We start from the raw sequence: 17,263 nt of genomic DNA, 5'->3' as shown, positions 1-17,263 counted from the left end.
TTCATGGAGTCTCTCAATACTAAGATTAAAAATAAATAAATAAATTTTAGTTATATGAATATTCTTAAAAAATATTTACAAACAATGAGAAATGTGTAGATGTTATTGAATAACAATAATTAATCATCCACTTCTTGGATATGCGATATAATAATTTTTATTCTAAATGAATAGTTCTTCTTTCATGCTCCCTTTCCTTTTTTTTTTCCTTTCACGGCAAAGATAATAATATTCTTAGATCATTTCGTGTGAGCAAAGAATATATTTTGGCTTTATTTGTTATTAGAGGTATTTAGATCATTTGGTCTAACTAATTATTCCAATAAATGTGAATTACTATGCTTGGGTGAAATGCAGAAAATTTGGACTAAGAATTGTTTGCATAATCTAAAAATACCTTATTCTTGTTTTTTTTTTTTTTAATAATAATTGTATTCTTGTTCAATTTTTACATTCCAGGATTATATTTTTCCTATTAAAGTCTGAATTTGATTAAAAAAAAAATAAATTACGTTTCTTTTGAAAACAAACTAAGGTGATGCAAGAAGATATCTACGTTAATGCATCAACTCTTGTATCAATTCTTACTCCCGAGACATATATATATACTTCCCCTCTTCCGTGACAAGATGCATGTTCTATTATTGAGTGATTGAGAGTACAGTGAATGGTAGTTTTTAATTTTTTTTTAATATATTAAAATAATATTTTATTAATTTTTAAAATTTTATTTTTGGTATCAACTCATAAAAAAATATAAAAATAATTAAAAAATTAAAAATATAATTCAACCACCCTATCAAACACTATTTTATTTTATTTTATGTCGAATACTATTTTAATATTCATTGCTAAAGGTACCTACCGTACTACCATATTTTCTTCCTTCTAAAGAAAACCGAGGGTTGCTTCTTTTGGTTATTATTTTTACATTATATTTCCGCCATAAAATTTCTCACCCTAATCCGAAAACAAAATACAATAACCAGCACAATTTAATTTTTCCTGTATGCATGAAGGATTTTAATAACCAAATAAATAAAAAATAAAAAGTTGTGATTAGTCAATCAATAAAAGTGAAGAAATCCTAACCTAGATCTCAATCGAGTGTTATATATCTCTATATCACATGAGTTTTTAAAGTTTAATGACTAATAATAAAAGAAAATATCATATAAAATAATATTGTTTATCCATAATTTGAATGACATGGAAAGACTCAATTGAAAATAGTAATTGTTGAATTACTCAATCTAGAATCAATATACAACTTGAGGGCTACTTTGAGATTTGCTTGAAAAACAATCTAAAAAATCTAGAATAATTATCATTATAAAATAAAAAATATATAAAAATCTTCATATCTTTAAATAAAATCTTCTTCTTTCTAATATAATTATCATATCTTTCAACAAAATATTCATATTTTTATTTATAATTTCTTCACCATATAAAGAACAAACAAGCCAATTTTCTTAGCACGCTAGAACTCTCATATCTTATGAAAGGTATACTAACAAAAAGACTCAATGTATGTAATAAAAAAATAAATTTTATAAGAAAACAACATAACATGTATAAAATAATAAATGTTTTTTTTTCTTCAACTTCTACTAATTAAGTCTTTTAAATATAAATATAAAAAAACTAAAGAAACAAATGATAGTATAACAACAACAAAAACATGCATATTATTTTGGCTAGCTTAAATGACAAGGAAATGAGATATCCTTGCTATTTTAGCTACCCTAAATATTAAAATGTTTATCTATGTTTTAGCATAATCTTGTTATTAATAAATTATGTTTTGGAATTTATCTTAACTATTATATATAAAGTTCATTATATACAAATTTCTAAGAAGCGTGGCGACTAGCACCCATCATAATATAAAATTTTTATGCGACTAGCACCCATCATAATATAAAATTTTTATATTTAAAAAAATCATTATATCACCATATTTTTCTATACTCATGCATAAATTATTAGTATGTTCATCTTTTTTATTAATAACAATTTCTCACCGACGACTTGTATCTTGAAAAGACACAAACTTCTCCCATTAATCACATGCACATTTTCATTTTTTCCATCAATTGTTGTAATGTATAACTCTCATTTCAGTTCAACATCTCCATGTGTTCTCAATTATTACTCCACGCTCTCTAAAGTAAATTCATATGACTGAGTTATATAAATATTTCATCACAAGGAGAGAAGATCATCAACCATAAACAACAATCACAACATATTATCCATAAACTTTTTATTATTATTTTTTTTGTACATTTTATGACATTTCTAGTAAAAAATTACTAGGAAGTTGGTGTTTGCTTCCGTTCCTCGACAGGAAGCATGCTATCTTAACTAAGTATTGTTCACGGAACTCATCCTTAACTTTTTTTTTTTTTTTAAAAAAAAAACCACGGAACCATTGTTTTGCCTTGGAAAAGAGGCAACAAAGCCATTTTCGCTTCTTTTGCAAATTATAATTTTCCTCGACAAGAAGCATGCTATCTTAAAACGAAGGGCTGGGATTAGCCTGTCCAATCCGTGTCAGGGTGGGGTCCAATAATCTGATTTTCGGTCCTAAAATCATATTAAAATGATAATCAAAAGAACCCAGTACCAGTGCATTACCGACCGTTTATTTTTATATTTTAAAAATATTTAAATATTTTATTTAAATTTAAATTTTTTTATATTTTCATATTAATATTAAAAATAAAAAATTATTTTAATCCATTTGAAATCAAAAAATACTTTCAAAAAATTACCGTCACAATGTTAACCGACTCTACACCTTGAATTCAAGCAGTTTGGAATTATAATTTTATTTTAAAATAAATTTTTATATTATTAGATAATTTAATATAATAATTTTAATTTTTTTATAAATTATAAAAAATAATATTTTAAGACAACACCCGACAAAAATCAATTTAAACCAATCACCCCAGTCAACATTTGCCGGCCTCCTAAGAAAAGTGCACGTGTCATAAGCTCCTTCTCTCAATCTCACGTTTCTGCCACTTATGACCTTCTGACACCAATCCAACGGCCATATTCAAAACAACACATTAGGTTTTGCTCCCTCCAATATTCGCTGATTCGTGCACTCAAATCTATCTGTCCTCATTTTCCTCATTGCTAATTGACATAATCACCCTCGTATCCTCTTTTATGTCATCTTTTATGTATAAAATATACAAAATTATAATAGCATTGCTTTTCTAAAATAATTTTTATTTGAAAATATATTAAAATAATATTTTAAAAAAATTATTTTTAATATAAATACATTAAAATGACTTTAAAACATTAAAAAACATTAATTTAAAATAAAAAAAATAATTTTTTCAATAATTTTTTTAAATACAAAAATAAATACAGTCATAATCTTTTAAAAATCTGTCATTTATTGTGTTCTTAGTGTTTTTTTTTTTTTTTTAGAGTGGGGATTTTTTCAGCCATTTTACAGGCTCAAGTGGGGCAGGATGGTATTTAAAATTATGGTGTATAGGTGTTGACTTATACACATTCAATCATTTATTTTCCACTAACCGGATATTCTTATGAAAATATTTAAAATGTCATGTAAAAAATAATTTTATGGTTACAACTAATTTATTTTTGAAAGATTTTAATTCATTTTCTTATTAGTCAGCAATTTTGTGGAGGGATTTAATCAAGTGACAAATAAATATTAAATAAATATTTAAATTCAAATTGGTGTAGGCAGGCTATACTATATTACTAAATAGGAAGCATAATTGATGAAGGCGGTGGTCACAATTGCTGTGTATGACTTGTTCCAACCAAGTGGGAGGCACTGAGGATATTCTTGCCAAAAGATGCAGCAGCATTAAACCCTTATTAAGAATTATTATTGTTTTTTTTCCTAGTCGGCGGCGGACTTGTTAAACCTAACCTGTAATCACTTAAAACATACATAACAATTTAAAAAATTATTAAGAATTAAAATTAAAAAAAAAATGATAGTTATTTCTTCTAATATATTTTATAAAAAACTTATTTTAAAGCATTATCTTGAATCCGTGTTGATAGTATCTCTACTTTAAATATTTAGTTGAATCAAGTTTACATGAATAGTATTTGTTTGTACGACTAAATTATATTTTTGATTTTTTATTAATTTTATAACTTTTTTATCATTTTAATGTGTTGAATTATAAAAAATACTTTTTAAAAATAATTTCTACAACAATTTCAAATACTTGTATTTGTATTTATTATTATTAAGAAGCGTAGTCAGTGACTTAAATTGTAAGTTTCTTTATCTGTCAATAATAATATATTGTGTTCTAATTATTTTTTTAAAAAATCCTCTTAATTTTTTTTTTTAAATATGCATCAATTAAATTTGAAGTAGTTGATATTACAATATAGATTTTTCTCCCTTCTATTTTTCTTAAATATTAATTTAAATTTCAATGCAGTTTAAAAAAATTAAGAATTCACTCTCCTTGTGAAATAGATAATTTTTTAATTAAATTTTAAAAAATAAAATTAATTTTAAATTAAGAAGCAACTTGTATTAATTGATAGATTGAAGTATTTGTGAGTGCAATAACTTTTGTTTTTGAATTATTTTTTTAAATACCAAATTAATATTTTTAATGGTTTTGAAATGTTGATATAAAAAATAATTTTTTTAAAATATTTGATATATTTTTAAATAAAATGTAGTTAAAGAAATACTCTGGACTATAATTTTAAAAACTAAAATTAAATTAAAATAAATCATAATTGAAAAACCAAAAGAAAACGCCCGTGGCAGCAATAATGAAAAAGTGGAGGGTAAAATGATAATTTAAAACCGACCTGAGCCGTTGAAGATCTACCTCTTAAATTCGTTTGGTACGTAAAAAATTACAAAAATTCAAACATCAAATAAAAATTTAAAAAACAAAAAGAAAAATAAAGAGAAACAGGCCTTCTTTCCTTCTCTTTCTTGTTTTTATTTTATTTTATTTGTGAAGCAGAGAAAAAACAGCTTCTTCTCCACAAGCCTGCCTGCTTCTGCCTCCCATTCCAATTTCACCTCACCTTTTCGCAATCCATACGACACACTACCTCTCTCTAGCAATAGTTGCTGCTGCCGCCGCTTTTGAGTTGTTAAGTTGTTTGCCTTTTCTTTTTCTTTTTTACAGAAAAAGAGAGCTTCATTTTTCACTGTCTCAACTTCACTTTTTTTTTCTTGATTTAGTGAGGTTTTTTCTTGAGATCGACCTTCCAGCTCTGAATTAATTTGCTTTACAGAGAAGGGTTTTTGATTCTATGCAAAGCCCGTTTTAGACTTTGTCAAGGTATGTCCAAGAGAAGCTTCTTCTTCTTCTTCTTCTTTTCTCTTTCTCCTCTTCTTCTTCTTCTTCTTTTTCTCTTTCTCTCCTTTTTAGTTGTTAAGTTCGGAGTTGAATTTTCTTTTCTTGTTTCTTTTCTTTACTGTTAATGTTGATGAGTGTTGAAAATACGAGTTTCATGTTAGATCGGTTATGATTCAGCTCATTTTTTTTTGCTTTGAAGTGTTTAAACTTTATTTGGTTCCTGAGAAGAAAATGAAGGAAAGTGGAGAAAACCTGGGTTCTTTGATTTGGTTATTATTTTGTTTTTGGTCTCTAGTGGAGAAAGATTCAAACTTCACTGTTCAAAGTCCTCATTTTTTATTTACTTTGATTATATTTTAAAATTTTGTTACCTTGCTTAAAAGCATAGACAAGTCAAGTCGTGCAATTTCTTTTTTATTTTTTGTTTTTAGATATGATTTAACCTTTTAAGTGATTTTTTTGGTTTTTTGTTAAGGAAGGTATAGAAGTTATTTACTTTGCTTAATGTTTGCAGAAACTAGAAGAGTTTTCAAGTAATGAGTTTGAAGATTGGGGGTGAATTTGAAGATCAGTGAGAGATGAAAAATTAGCCATTTTTTAATTCGAGATTTGTGAGAAGTGTTTGATAGGGAAGGTTTATTTTGATTTTTCTTTCGAAGGACTAGAATAGATTCTCAAGGTGTTGAGCTTGTCAATGGTGGTGACGAAGTATCGAGGGAGCACGAGGGTCAGTTTCTAGAACTACGGTCCCCTCCATGAAGCTGTAACCAAATAAGTTCAAAGTGGGGTCTCGTGATATGACTTTTTATTTAGAGTGAAAAAGCTAAAAAGTTACCTTTTTAATTGTTCTTTTATCTCATTGCATCTGTGGGAGCTCAATCGTCAGGATCAGAGAAAATGTTGCAGAAAAAATCTCAGGTCTCGCCTTCTTTCCAGTCGATCAAATCGTTGCCAGTTGATATTAGGATTGTTGGTTCGCCGACATCAGAACAATCAGAAAACGCAAGTTTGGTAAATAGCAATACAACCTTTTTGAGTGTTCCTGAAAAAAATGATGTAGAGAATGGTATTGTCGAGGGAGCTGAGGATAGTGCTGGCAATGATGTCAACGAGGATTCACCTTATAGTCAAGCTGCCATCTTGGTTGAACAAAGACCTTCTGTGGGTGATGAAGATTTGGATACCGTGCCCACACCTTTGCCCTTGGTATCAACATTTCACAGGGAGCGCAGGTGGGCTGACACCAGTTCCTATGCTGCAAAAAAGGTATTGTGCATGAATGGTATTAGTTTTTGTTATGATTATGCCCAATCTTTTGCAGCTGAGGATGCATAGTAACTTTGAGGTTGTTACTAAATTATGCTGAAGCCAGTAGGATTTAAGTTGATCAATTAGCTTTCAACTCATCAATCTTGTTACCTATGTTTAAGTTTACTGTTTCAGAAACTTCAATCTTGGTTTCAACTTTCAAATGGGGATTGGGAGCTGGGGAAGATTTTATCAACTACGGGGACTGAGTCTGTCATTTCTCCCCCTGATGGAAAAGTAAGTAAAATTAATCTTTGAAGGTGTTTTGTGGTATAAATAGTTGAGGATATGTTTAAAATTGATTTGCGTTTCAAATTATAGGTTTTAAAGGTGAAAACTGAGAGTCTTGTTCCAGCAAATCCTGATATCCTTGATGGTGTAGATGATCTCATGCAACTTAGTTACTTAAATGAGCCATCAGTGCTGTACAATCTTCAGTATAGATACAACCGTGATATGATTTATGTAAGTGTTTGTATCAGTATTATATTTGTTTTGGAATCAGCTAATAAAATACCGATTTCCTGTAATTCTTTGATTGCAATTTAGACAAAAGCAGGGCCAGTTTTGGTTGCTATCAATCCTTTCAAGGAAGTTCCTTTATATGGAAATAACTACATTGAAGCATATAAGAATAAATCTATGGAGAGCCCACATGTGTATGCCATTACAGACACGGCCATCCGGGAAATGATACGAGGTGGTTTGATTTTTCATATATTTTGAAAGATTTATAGTTTCAGTTTGTTTATGAACTTAAGAAATTTGTCATGTTTCCGTGGAGTTCTTATTCCTTTCCCCCCTTTATCCAGATGAAGTAAATCAATCTATCATTATAAGGTTAGTAAAGTACAAGAAATTTATCTCTCTCTCTCTCCCTCACTGTTTTTTGTTTTTTTTGGCACTTCTTCAGCTTCAGTTACTTGCTCAACACTTTCTATCTCAACTAAATTGTTCTTCACATTGCATTCTTCTAGGAAGTTTGAATAGGAACTCACAATGTGGCGTGCATTCTTCTAGGAAGTTTGACTAGGAACTCACAATGTGGCGTTCTATAGATAGTTTATATGACAATTTGAAACCATGCATTGTTCAAACTCCTTCTATCCATTTGAAGTTTGCAAAGCAGTGTCAATGTTCGTGTCAAAATTTTGGTGGATTTTCATCGGGAAATGTCATCTTGAGATATATCATCTCATTATTTATGTGGAAATGAGTATGAAGCTACTGGAGAACATAATGAACTTTAAATATGACAACTTCCTTGCATCTCAATGTGTTAGAAATAGTCATTACAAAAAAAAAAAAAAGGGGGTAGAAATTTTAATAACCTAGCCTTATGGGTCTACTTATAGACTTAATTCTTCCTTTGTCTGCTTTGCGAATGCGAAGTCCTCTCCCCTTTTTTGACTTTTTCTCTTGGTTATGTATATTTGAGTGGCTGACGCTATCAGATGAAGTATATTCAATTAAGAATTTTTCTCTTTCTTCGAACTCCACTTGGTCATGACTTCTCACTTTTATTTATCTTGTGTGTTTCAAATTTGATGATTTAGATTGTTAGTTTTTGGATGGTTTTAGTGTTCCCTCTCATGGTTCTCTGATGTGCTAGCATGTGCCTCCCTTTTGTGTTCTTTTAACCAGTTTATCACTTACTCAAAATGATAAAGTACCCATGCATACCATCCAATAAATGGCACATAACATGATAGACAGAAGAAGCACAAATTAGTAGCTTTTTTTATTACCATGTACACATCTGAGTTTGATTTCATTTATTGCCCAGTGGTGAAAGTGGAGCAGGAAAAACAGAGACAGCGAAGATAGCTATGCAATATCTGGCTGCACTTGGTGGTGGTAGTGGGATAGAATATGAAATATTGAAAACTAATCCTATTCTGGAAGCCTTTGGTAATGCAAAGACATTGAGGAATGACAACTCAAGTCGCTTTGTAAGCTCCGTGTTCTTTGTGTGAACATCTTAGTATTCTTTACTCTGTAGGTTTAACAACTGGTATTGTGAGATGATGGCACTACTATCATCGAGAATTAAGTTTTAACTATCAATATTCTGGCTGGACATGTTGCAGGGAAAGTTGATTGAAATCCACTTTAGTGAAACTGGAAAAATATCAGGTGCCAAAATTCAAACATGTAAGATTGCTTGAACTACCGATGTCCTTTAATGGCATCAAATATCCTTTCTGGTTCGCTTTTTGGAAATTCTGTTACTGACTTTGAGTTATGATTCTACATTTTGCTCCTGTTTGGTGAACAGTTTTACTTGAAAAGGTATTTTTCCATTCTCCTATTGGATATTGCCTGCTTCAGTTTTGCTTTGAGTTGCCAATTTAATCTATTAAATAAACAGTCCAGAGTTGTCCAATGCATGGAGGGTGAGAGGTCATATCATATATTTTATCAGCTTTGTGCCGGGGCTTCACCTAAACTTAGAGGTATGTACTACCATTTATTTTCTCAGTGTTAAAAACTTGATGCATGTATTAAGATCACACCAAGTTTGTTGTCTTTTAAAAAATTATTCTGACATATTTCACCTAAACTTAGAGGTATGTACTACCATGTATTTTCTCTGTGTTAAAAACTTGATGCATGTAGTAAGATCACACCAAGTTTGTTGTCTTTTTAAAAATTATTCTGACATATCAGTACATCCCTATGTAACAATAGCAAATAAATCCTAATAATTATGATAATAGTGATGATGATTTCCAGCAAGCTTTGTTATCTATGGTATTTTTCCCAGTTTATTGCTCATCATTTGTTATGCAATAATTTCTTTTCTTGTTCCTTGGCCTTTTCTGCTGTTTCTTTTATGGGCACAGAGAAAATAAGCTTGAAGATTGCAAGTGAATATAAATATTTGAGACAGAGCAATTGCTACACAATTACTGGTGTCAATGACGCTGAACGCTTCCGTGTTGTTACGGTTTGTTTTTGGCTTCCCATTTTCCTGCGTAGTTGCATTTATTCTTCAATTCTTTCACTTCTATGTTGAGATTATATTTTTCACATATCAACTTGCTTATGGCTCTAACAACTTTCAGGAAGCTCTGGATATTGTTCATGTCAGTAAGGAAGATCAGGAGAGTGTATTTGCAATGCTTGCTGCAGTACTGTGGTTAGGAAATGTCTCGTTTTCTGTTGTTGATAATGAAAATCATGTTGAACCTTTGGCAGATGAAGGTAAGATTCTTGCTGAAGTTAATTTGAATTACATCCATTAGTGTTGGATTTTAACATGTTAAATTCATCATATTCGCTGTTCTTGTCAATATTATTATCCTATGTCATATATGTGGCAAGAGTTATAAGTTTTTGTAGAAGAAAAGAGAAAACTGAGATTACAATTATCCTCCTGCCTATATCAAGATGTTAGGAAAGCTGGAACTGTTGGGAAAAAAAAAAAACCCTTGAAGGAAAAAATAATAATCTTAAAAAAAGGACTAATGTTCAGAAGTGAATCTAGAGAAGAGTTGCTTTGGTTGACTGGGCACCCTGCATCAACATGGACCATTAAATGTAAACGACAGCTGAATGTATTTTGTTTGTAATGGATGATTTGACAGATAGATGTCATGAAGGATTAGATTTCAGCACAATAATGAAAGCAGGCTGACAGTGCTAACTAAAATGCTGACCTCCCAAGGAACGAAACATGCAATAGTTACTGCGATAATGCTATTGCAGTTTGTTTCATTTTTGTAATTTATTTATTTGTGAGGAATAAACATGCAATAGTTATGTTCTATTTTATGTAGTATTAGCTCCAACAGCATCTAATATTTGATTTCATTGATCCTTCTTAGAGTGATTGTGCTCATTTATAGGGGCAAATGAAACTATGTTTTCTTTTAAAAAATTTATTGGTATGGTGCCATCAGCTTGTGATCAAATTGTTGCACTGAAGTTTGCATTTTTCATGTTCAGGTCTAACTACTGTTGCAAAATTGATTGGCTGTAATGTTGGGGAGCTTAAGCTGGCTTTATCTACTCGCAAAATGAGAGTTGGAAATGATACAATTGTCCAAAAGCTATCCTTATCACAGGTTAGAAAATGCCAAAAATTTTCTATTTTTATATATATTTAAGGGGCAACTGAATGTTGGATTTGACACACTTACATCTATAGCAAGGCAGCATTTACATGCCTCTCATAAGTAATGGTTCTAAACAAGTACATGTATCCTTTTCAAGCTTTCACTTTTAAAACATCATTATTGGACCGCCCTTCAGTCTGTCTGGTGGTGGTATCTTTTTGAAAATGGATTTTGAAAATATGTATAGATATTTAAGGACACAATGAGCTGTCTGTACTTGAGCTCCTATTAATAGTAATTTGATGGGATGTTTTTTTTTCCAAGAACTACATAAAAATATTCAGCTATGAACAACTTTTGTCTTCTACTTTTCAGGCAATAGATACAAGAGATGCTCTGGCCAAGTCAATTTATTCTTGCTTGTTTGATTGGCTTGTTGAACAAGTCAACAAATCACTTGCAGTTGGTAAAAGGAGAACTGGCAGATCCATCAGCATTCTTGACATTTATGGATTTGAATCATTTGAAGTAAGTTTTGTCATCATCCTACTGTGATCATCTCTTTGTTTATGGGTTGAGTTTTCATTTATGACATTCTATGCTATTTACTTTGTCAATGTAGAGGAATAGTTTTGAGCAATTCTGCATAAATTATGCAAATGAGAGATTGCAGCAACACTTTAATCGTCATTTATTCAAGTTGGAGCAGGAGGTAAGCCTCTTAAAATATCTTACAACTGGTTTCATAATTGAACTCAAGGCAATAATGTGTGAGGGGTCGCTTAAAATTGTACATCCAATAGTGAATGTGCACCTACTTTGATGTCAGTTTGAAAGCGGAACTTCTGGCTCCTTGGAAATAAAAAAGGTTAAGAATTTTGCTGGATTACTAGGGGTCTCAACATCTATATATGGCACACACAGCTCTAGACTCTCAAATTCTGTAGCCTAAGCAGTTAGGATGTATTACAAACAATTGCAGTGTGTTTTTACAAGATTTTCTTGTTGACCAGGAATACATACAAGATGGCATTGACTGGACCAAGGTTGATTTTGATGATAACCAGGACTGTCTCAATCTTTTTGAAAAGGTACAGAGTTGATCATGAGAATGTTTCATTCATTCTCTTTATTTATTTTTTATTGTAGTGTTGGAACTATAAATATGTACTTAAATGTTTCTAGCCTGTTGAAAATATACCTTGATATGACATGTAAATTGATGTTCTGGTTATCCTCACCACATAATGTTTTGAGGACTATATGCAGACCTGATAGTGATTTCTGTCAACCTATGCTCTTTTGCATATGTTAAGAAGGATAGGAATCCCATCAATGTTGAGTTGCAAGTTTCTTACTCTGTCTTCTTACAAGTCAATTGAGAGTATTGAGGTGCAAATGGGATAATTTCTGTTAACATGGTTAGGGAAAGAAAAATGGAACATGTTTTTTTAGAGTTCCAAGATACTGGCGAAAAAAGCTACCAAAGCTGACTCCCTTCTTGTTACCAGTATATTGCTCATTTTATTTTTCTAGTTCGTGAAATAGAGGAATGGAAAACCCGGTACAATGACCTTTTTGTTTAAAAATTTAACAAATATGGATGATCATTCACAGAAAACATGGTTTCTTAATTATGTTTTCTGTATTAGTTCTAATGCTTAAGTTTCATAGTTGGAAGACTTGAACTTTTCTCAAATTTCTTCTGTTTTTGAAATTTGAGTTTATTCGTTTCTTAATTATGTTTTCTGTATTAGTTCAAATGCTTAAGTTTCATAGTGTGTTCCTTTTAACTTGTATGCAGAAACCTTTGGGGTTATTATCTTTGCTGGATGAGGAGTCCACCTTTCCAAATGGCACAGATTTGACATTTGCCAACAAGCTTAAACAGCATTTAAACTCTAATTCTTGTTTCAGAGGAGAGCGAGGCAAAGCCTTCAGTGTCAGCCATTATGCGGGCGAGGTATTGGCCTTTTATTCAATGGATAGTCCATTGTGCTTTCCTTCTGCTGTGAAAAATGTTTATATTGGTTTGTTCATTTCCTTCTGATCAAAACTGACGGACAGATTTATGGTGTTATTTTAATGAATGCCATTGTTCATATCCCTTGTATTTAGTGTGACTCAGCTTTGAATGATTGTGCTTCTGATTCTTTTATTTTCCCAGAAGATTATAGTAATTTAACAATGTAGGTGCCATAACACTTTGGTATTCAGAAGACTACCTCATTTAATTCTGCAACTGTGTTGAATTTCAGGTGACTTATGATACAACTGGATTTCTGGAGAAGAATAGAGACTTATTACACATGGACTCTATCCAGCTTCTCTCTTCATGTTCATGCCATCTCCCTCAGATATTTGCTTCCAATATGCTTGCACAATCTGAGAAACCTGTAGTTGGTCCTTTATATAAAGCAGGTGGAGCAGATTCACAAAAGCTAAGCGTCGCAACAAAATTTAAGGTATATTGCTTTTTTGTTGTTTGTCCCCAAATCTAATATTTGAAATTGTGATGCCCCAAGGTTGATATTGGCCATGGATTAGTTTTCTCAGATTACCTTTGAGTCTAATGATGTAAGGTTTTGTTACACTGTTTTTGAAGCAAGATAAGGGTTTTGTTAGCCATTATTCATTGATGATCCAGTATCTGAATCATTAAATCCTAGTGCTTGGAAAGCTTATTTCTTTTAATATTGTTCAGCGCAGATGAGTGGTAATGCTAGATAACAATCTAGCTTCTGCTTGTATTCTATTAATCTGGCATTTCGGTGTATAGGGCCAACTGTTCCAATTGATGCAACGTCTAGAGAACACAACACCACATTTCATACGTTGTATAAAGCCTAACAACTTGCAATCTCCTGGATCGTATGAGCAAGGACTTGTTTTGCAGCAACTGAGATGTTGCGGAGTTCTTGAAGTAGTTCGTATATCAAGGTCTGGATTTCCTACCAGAATGTCACACCAGAAGTTTGCCAGAAGGTAAAGAAAATTACTATTTTAACTTGATGTGACAGCTTCCAAATTTGTCCTATTCTGTGGCTTTGTGTACCTCATTTTAATATTGGGATGTTGATTGCCTGACATGATTTTTCATCAGATATGGTTTTCTTCTGCTGGAAAATGTTGCTTATTCTCAAGATCCACTGAGTATTTCGGTTGCAATTCTTCATCAGTTTGATATCTTGCCAGAGATGTATCAAGTTGGCTACACAAAATTATTTTTCCGAACAGGACAGGTGAAATGGAGAATCCGCATGTGCCTGCATATGCACACAAAAACACGTGAAAACCTACATGCAAATATCTGTCAGATGTTTGTATACATAGCTTCTTTGAGGATTTTTTCTTGCTAGAATAAATTGTAAAAAAGCCATTTCAATTCAAAAACTCAAGTTGGGTGATGCTCTCATGGTGGTTTTATAGTACTCTCTAATACATGAAAGCCCCCCTGGATTTGAAATATACATAAGCCCACTATCTACTACTTTGTGCTTAAATTTATTAGTTTAGTTAAATAGAATGGGGAGATGAAATTCAAACCCTTGAATGCTTTGTTGTTGTTAAGTTGTTGAGTGAGTCTCAAAGAATGATTTTATATTACTCTTTAACATAAATACCATGTAGAATATCAACCATTAATTACTATTAAATATAATTATTGAACCATTATGCTCATCTTTTACATTCCATTCAGATCGGTGTGCTTGAGGATACAAGAAACCACACGCTACATGGTATTTTACGTGTCCAAAGCTGTTTCAGGGGGCACCAAGCTCGTGCTTACCTCAGGGAGTTCAAAAGAGGAATCTGTGTCCTACAGTCATGTATTACCCTTTCTTTTCTAGTTTGAACCTCTGTTTGCTTCCAAGCATCATCATGCATGCAAACGTAAACATAAATTATTTGAAAGAGTGCTTGTGAAGATGACTTTCATTCCTTCATGCAGTTGTTCGTGGAGAGAAAATCAGAAAGGAATATGCAATCTTACAACAAAGACATAGAGCAGCTGTTGTTATACAAAGACATATCAAAAGCACAATCCGCAGGAAAAAATACAAAGACATGCATCAAGCATCAATCATAATACAATCAGGTAAACTTGAGTTCTGTTCCTGAATTGTGAGTCCAGTGCTGCAAAGTAAGATATTTTGCTCCTCTGAATGCTTGAGTTCAGAGTTTGCAAAGTACAATCTCTGGGTGGGTTCCTGGACTTTGTGTTTCAGTTGGTTTCAGTCAACTCTTGAGAGATTGTTTACATTTTCTGTATGAAAATGCTGAAACTGAGCCTGCTTTGCTCTCTCTGCTTAAAATAATAAGATTCTTAGTCAATTATTCATGATGTCTGTGCTATGCTGCAGTTATTCGTGGATGGTTGGTGAGAAGATTTTCGGGTGATGTAGGATTATTGAAATCTGGTGCAACCAAGGTACCTATCCAATCTTAGCTTTACTTGATCTCCTTTATAACTACCATACATATGCTAATTTGCTCTCGGTTCCATATTTGTTTTACTATTGAACATGGCTAGATGTATGTCTATGAGCTTCAGGAATATTATCCCATACCAATGCACTGGATGTGGTTCATTTAACCTTTTTAGTATTGATCATTTCTTGTCCCCCACCCTGACCCACCTTGTGTGATTGTTTAGTCTTTCTTTCCTAAGAAGACAGTTCATATTGGAGTCCCTTGTCTTGAGATACAAAAACAATTTCAATTTTTCAACAGGGCAACGAGTCAGATGAGGTGCTCGTGAAGGCATCATTTCTTGCTGAATTACAGCGACGTGTTCTCAAAGCTGAAGCTGCTCTTCGAGAGAAAGAGGAGGAGAATGACGTCCTTCACCAGCGGCTCCAACAGTATGAGAACCGTTGGTCAGAATATGAGTTGAAAATGAAGTCCATGGAAGAAGTGTGGCAGAAACAGATGAGATCCCTACAATCCAGTCTCTCCATTGCAAAGAAGAGCTTAGCCATTGATGATTCTGAGAGAAATTCTGATGCATCTGTCAATGCAAGTGATGAGAGAGAGTGTAGCTGGGATACAGGAAGTAACCATAGGGGTCAAGAAAGTAACAGTGCTAGACCGATGAGTGCAGGCTTGAGTGTTATAAGCCGTATGGCTGAAGAATTTGAGCAGAGGAGTCAAGTGTTTGGTGATGATGCTAAGTTCTTGGTAGAGGTAAAATCAGGTCAGGTTGAAGCAAGTTTGAACCCTGACCGAGAGCTCAGAAGGTTGAAGCAGATGTTTGAAGCTTGGAAGAAGGATTATGGATCGAGACTACGGGAAACAAAGGTGATTTTGAATAAGCTCGGAACTGAAGAAGGTGCCCTGGACAGGGTGAAAAGGAAGTGGTGGGGAAGGAGGAACAGCACGAGATATACTTAGATTACTTTGTTTGGTGGTTAGCTCCTGGCTATTTAACATCCGAAAATTATATAGCAGAGAAAAATTGTGATGACTATTTTTTTTTGTACAAGCGATGTGGTGGTGATGGCAGAGCCTCCTGGTTCTTATCGATGCCTAAATTAAAATGTACATCTTTCTTTTTTATGATCACACAAGTTGAAGAAGCAATATTTTCTTCCCATGGCGGTGTCTAATTCCTGGTTATTTTTTTTGGGATAATTATGGAAACCCTCCCTTTCCTTAGAAGTTATATTTTATATCCTGAAAATGCATTATTGCAGCAAGCCTCCTTCAACCCCTTACCTGCAAGCTTTCAATGTGACAATGGTTAATAATGATTCTAGTTTTTGCAGCAGCTATTCATCGTCATTGATGGTGTCTTCTGTGTGTTCTGGCATATGTTATTCTTTAAAAATATTTTTTTATTTAAAAATATACATATTTTTTATTTCTAATATTAACATATTAAAATTATAAAAAAAACACTAAAACACGAAAAAAAACAAAAATCGCTTAAAACCAGAAGCAACTTTACTCACAAATACATCAGTCAGTTCCTTCACAAGGTAAACCCCCTATTATTCCATGCATTGTTATTCTTGATTATAGCTACCTTAACGGTGGTTCACCAATATATCATCTTTAACCTATCGCTCAATCATCATCTACCCAACCTAGGCTTCACTTCAGGGATGATAATATGAATTCATAAGTCAGGGATCATATTTATATCTTATTTATTAATCAAAATAATTATCCAAAAAATACAAATTCATTTATTCATATCGTATTGGATGGATATCCATTATGTTAGAAAGAAATTGCTATCCCCACTCTTGTTTGAAAAGCATGTTGCACTAAAATTGACTTGTGATTTATAATAAATTTTATGGTGTTCATGCTGTAAGTATAACATAAAAAAGACATATACATATATATATATATATTCAATAATATTTATTACCTATTAAATAAATTAACTATTTTAAAAACCTTAATCACTCATGTCAGGTTCATATAGTTTATTCATCATCTCCAGTTTTTCCTCTTCTTCTTAATTTTGCACGTGCCTAGATTATATAAATGGGGTAGTACTCTTTCAATCCTGGAATTTTAGCTTAGTTATTA

At 32.1% G+C, this 17,263-nt stretch overlaps 1 protein-coding gene across 5 annotated transcripts; it reads left to right on the top strand.

Moving 5' to 3' along the window:
• The first annotated feature begins 4,929 nt into the window (after positions 1-4,929).
• Positions 4,930-16,316, top strand: LOC105123919 (myosin-1-like). Of its 5 annotated transcripts, none has more exons than XM_011023704.1 (25): positions 4,930-5,141; positions 5,234-5,333; positions 5,866-6,617; positions 6,795-6,896; positions 6,981-7,124; positions 7,209-7,359; positions 7,472-7,499; positions 8,446-8,611; positions 8,750-8,813; positions 8,938-8,951; positions 9,031-9,115; positions 9,506-9,609; positions 9,728-9,866; positions 10,611-10,729; positions 11,096-11,248; positions 11,343-11,432; positions 11,734-11,811; positions 12,525-12,683; positions 12,979-13,185; positions 13,500-13,705; positions 13,824-13,962; positions 14,421-14,550; positions 14,673-14,819; positions 15,085-15,152; positions 15,455-16,316. In XM_011023704.1, exons 3-25 carry the CDS (start codon positions 6,249-6,251, stop codon positions 16,112-16,114), a joined length of 3,522 nt encoding a protein of 1,173 aa, XP_011022006.1. In that variant the 5' UTR covers positions 4,930-5,141; positions 5,234-5,333; positions 5,866-6,248; the 3' UTR covers positions 16,115-16,316. The 5 variants fall into 5 exon arrangements, with proteins under 5 accessions (XP_011022006.1, XP_011022007.1, XP_011022008.1 ...); XM_011023705.1 differs by having other exon boundaries at positions 4,930-5,333; positions 5,866-6,133; positions 6,238-6,617; XM_011023706.1 differs by having other exon boundaries at positions 4,930-5,333; positions 6,238-6,617.
• The last annotated feature ends 947 nt before the right edge of the window (positions 16,317-17,263 follow it).

Source organism: Populus euphratica, unplaced genomic scaffold (assembly GCF_000495115.2).
Source record: "Populus euphratica unplaced genomic scaffold, PopEup_1.0 scaffold12.1, whole genome shotgun sequence".
NCBI lineage: Eukaryota > Viridiplantae > Streptophyta > Magnoliopsida > Malpighiales > Salicaceae > Populus > Populus euphratica.
Note: the sequence above shows the minus strand (reverse complement) of the source record. Positions and strands in the feature narration are given on the sequence as shown.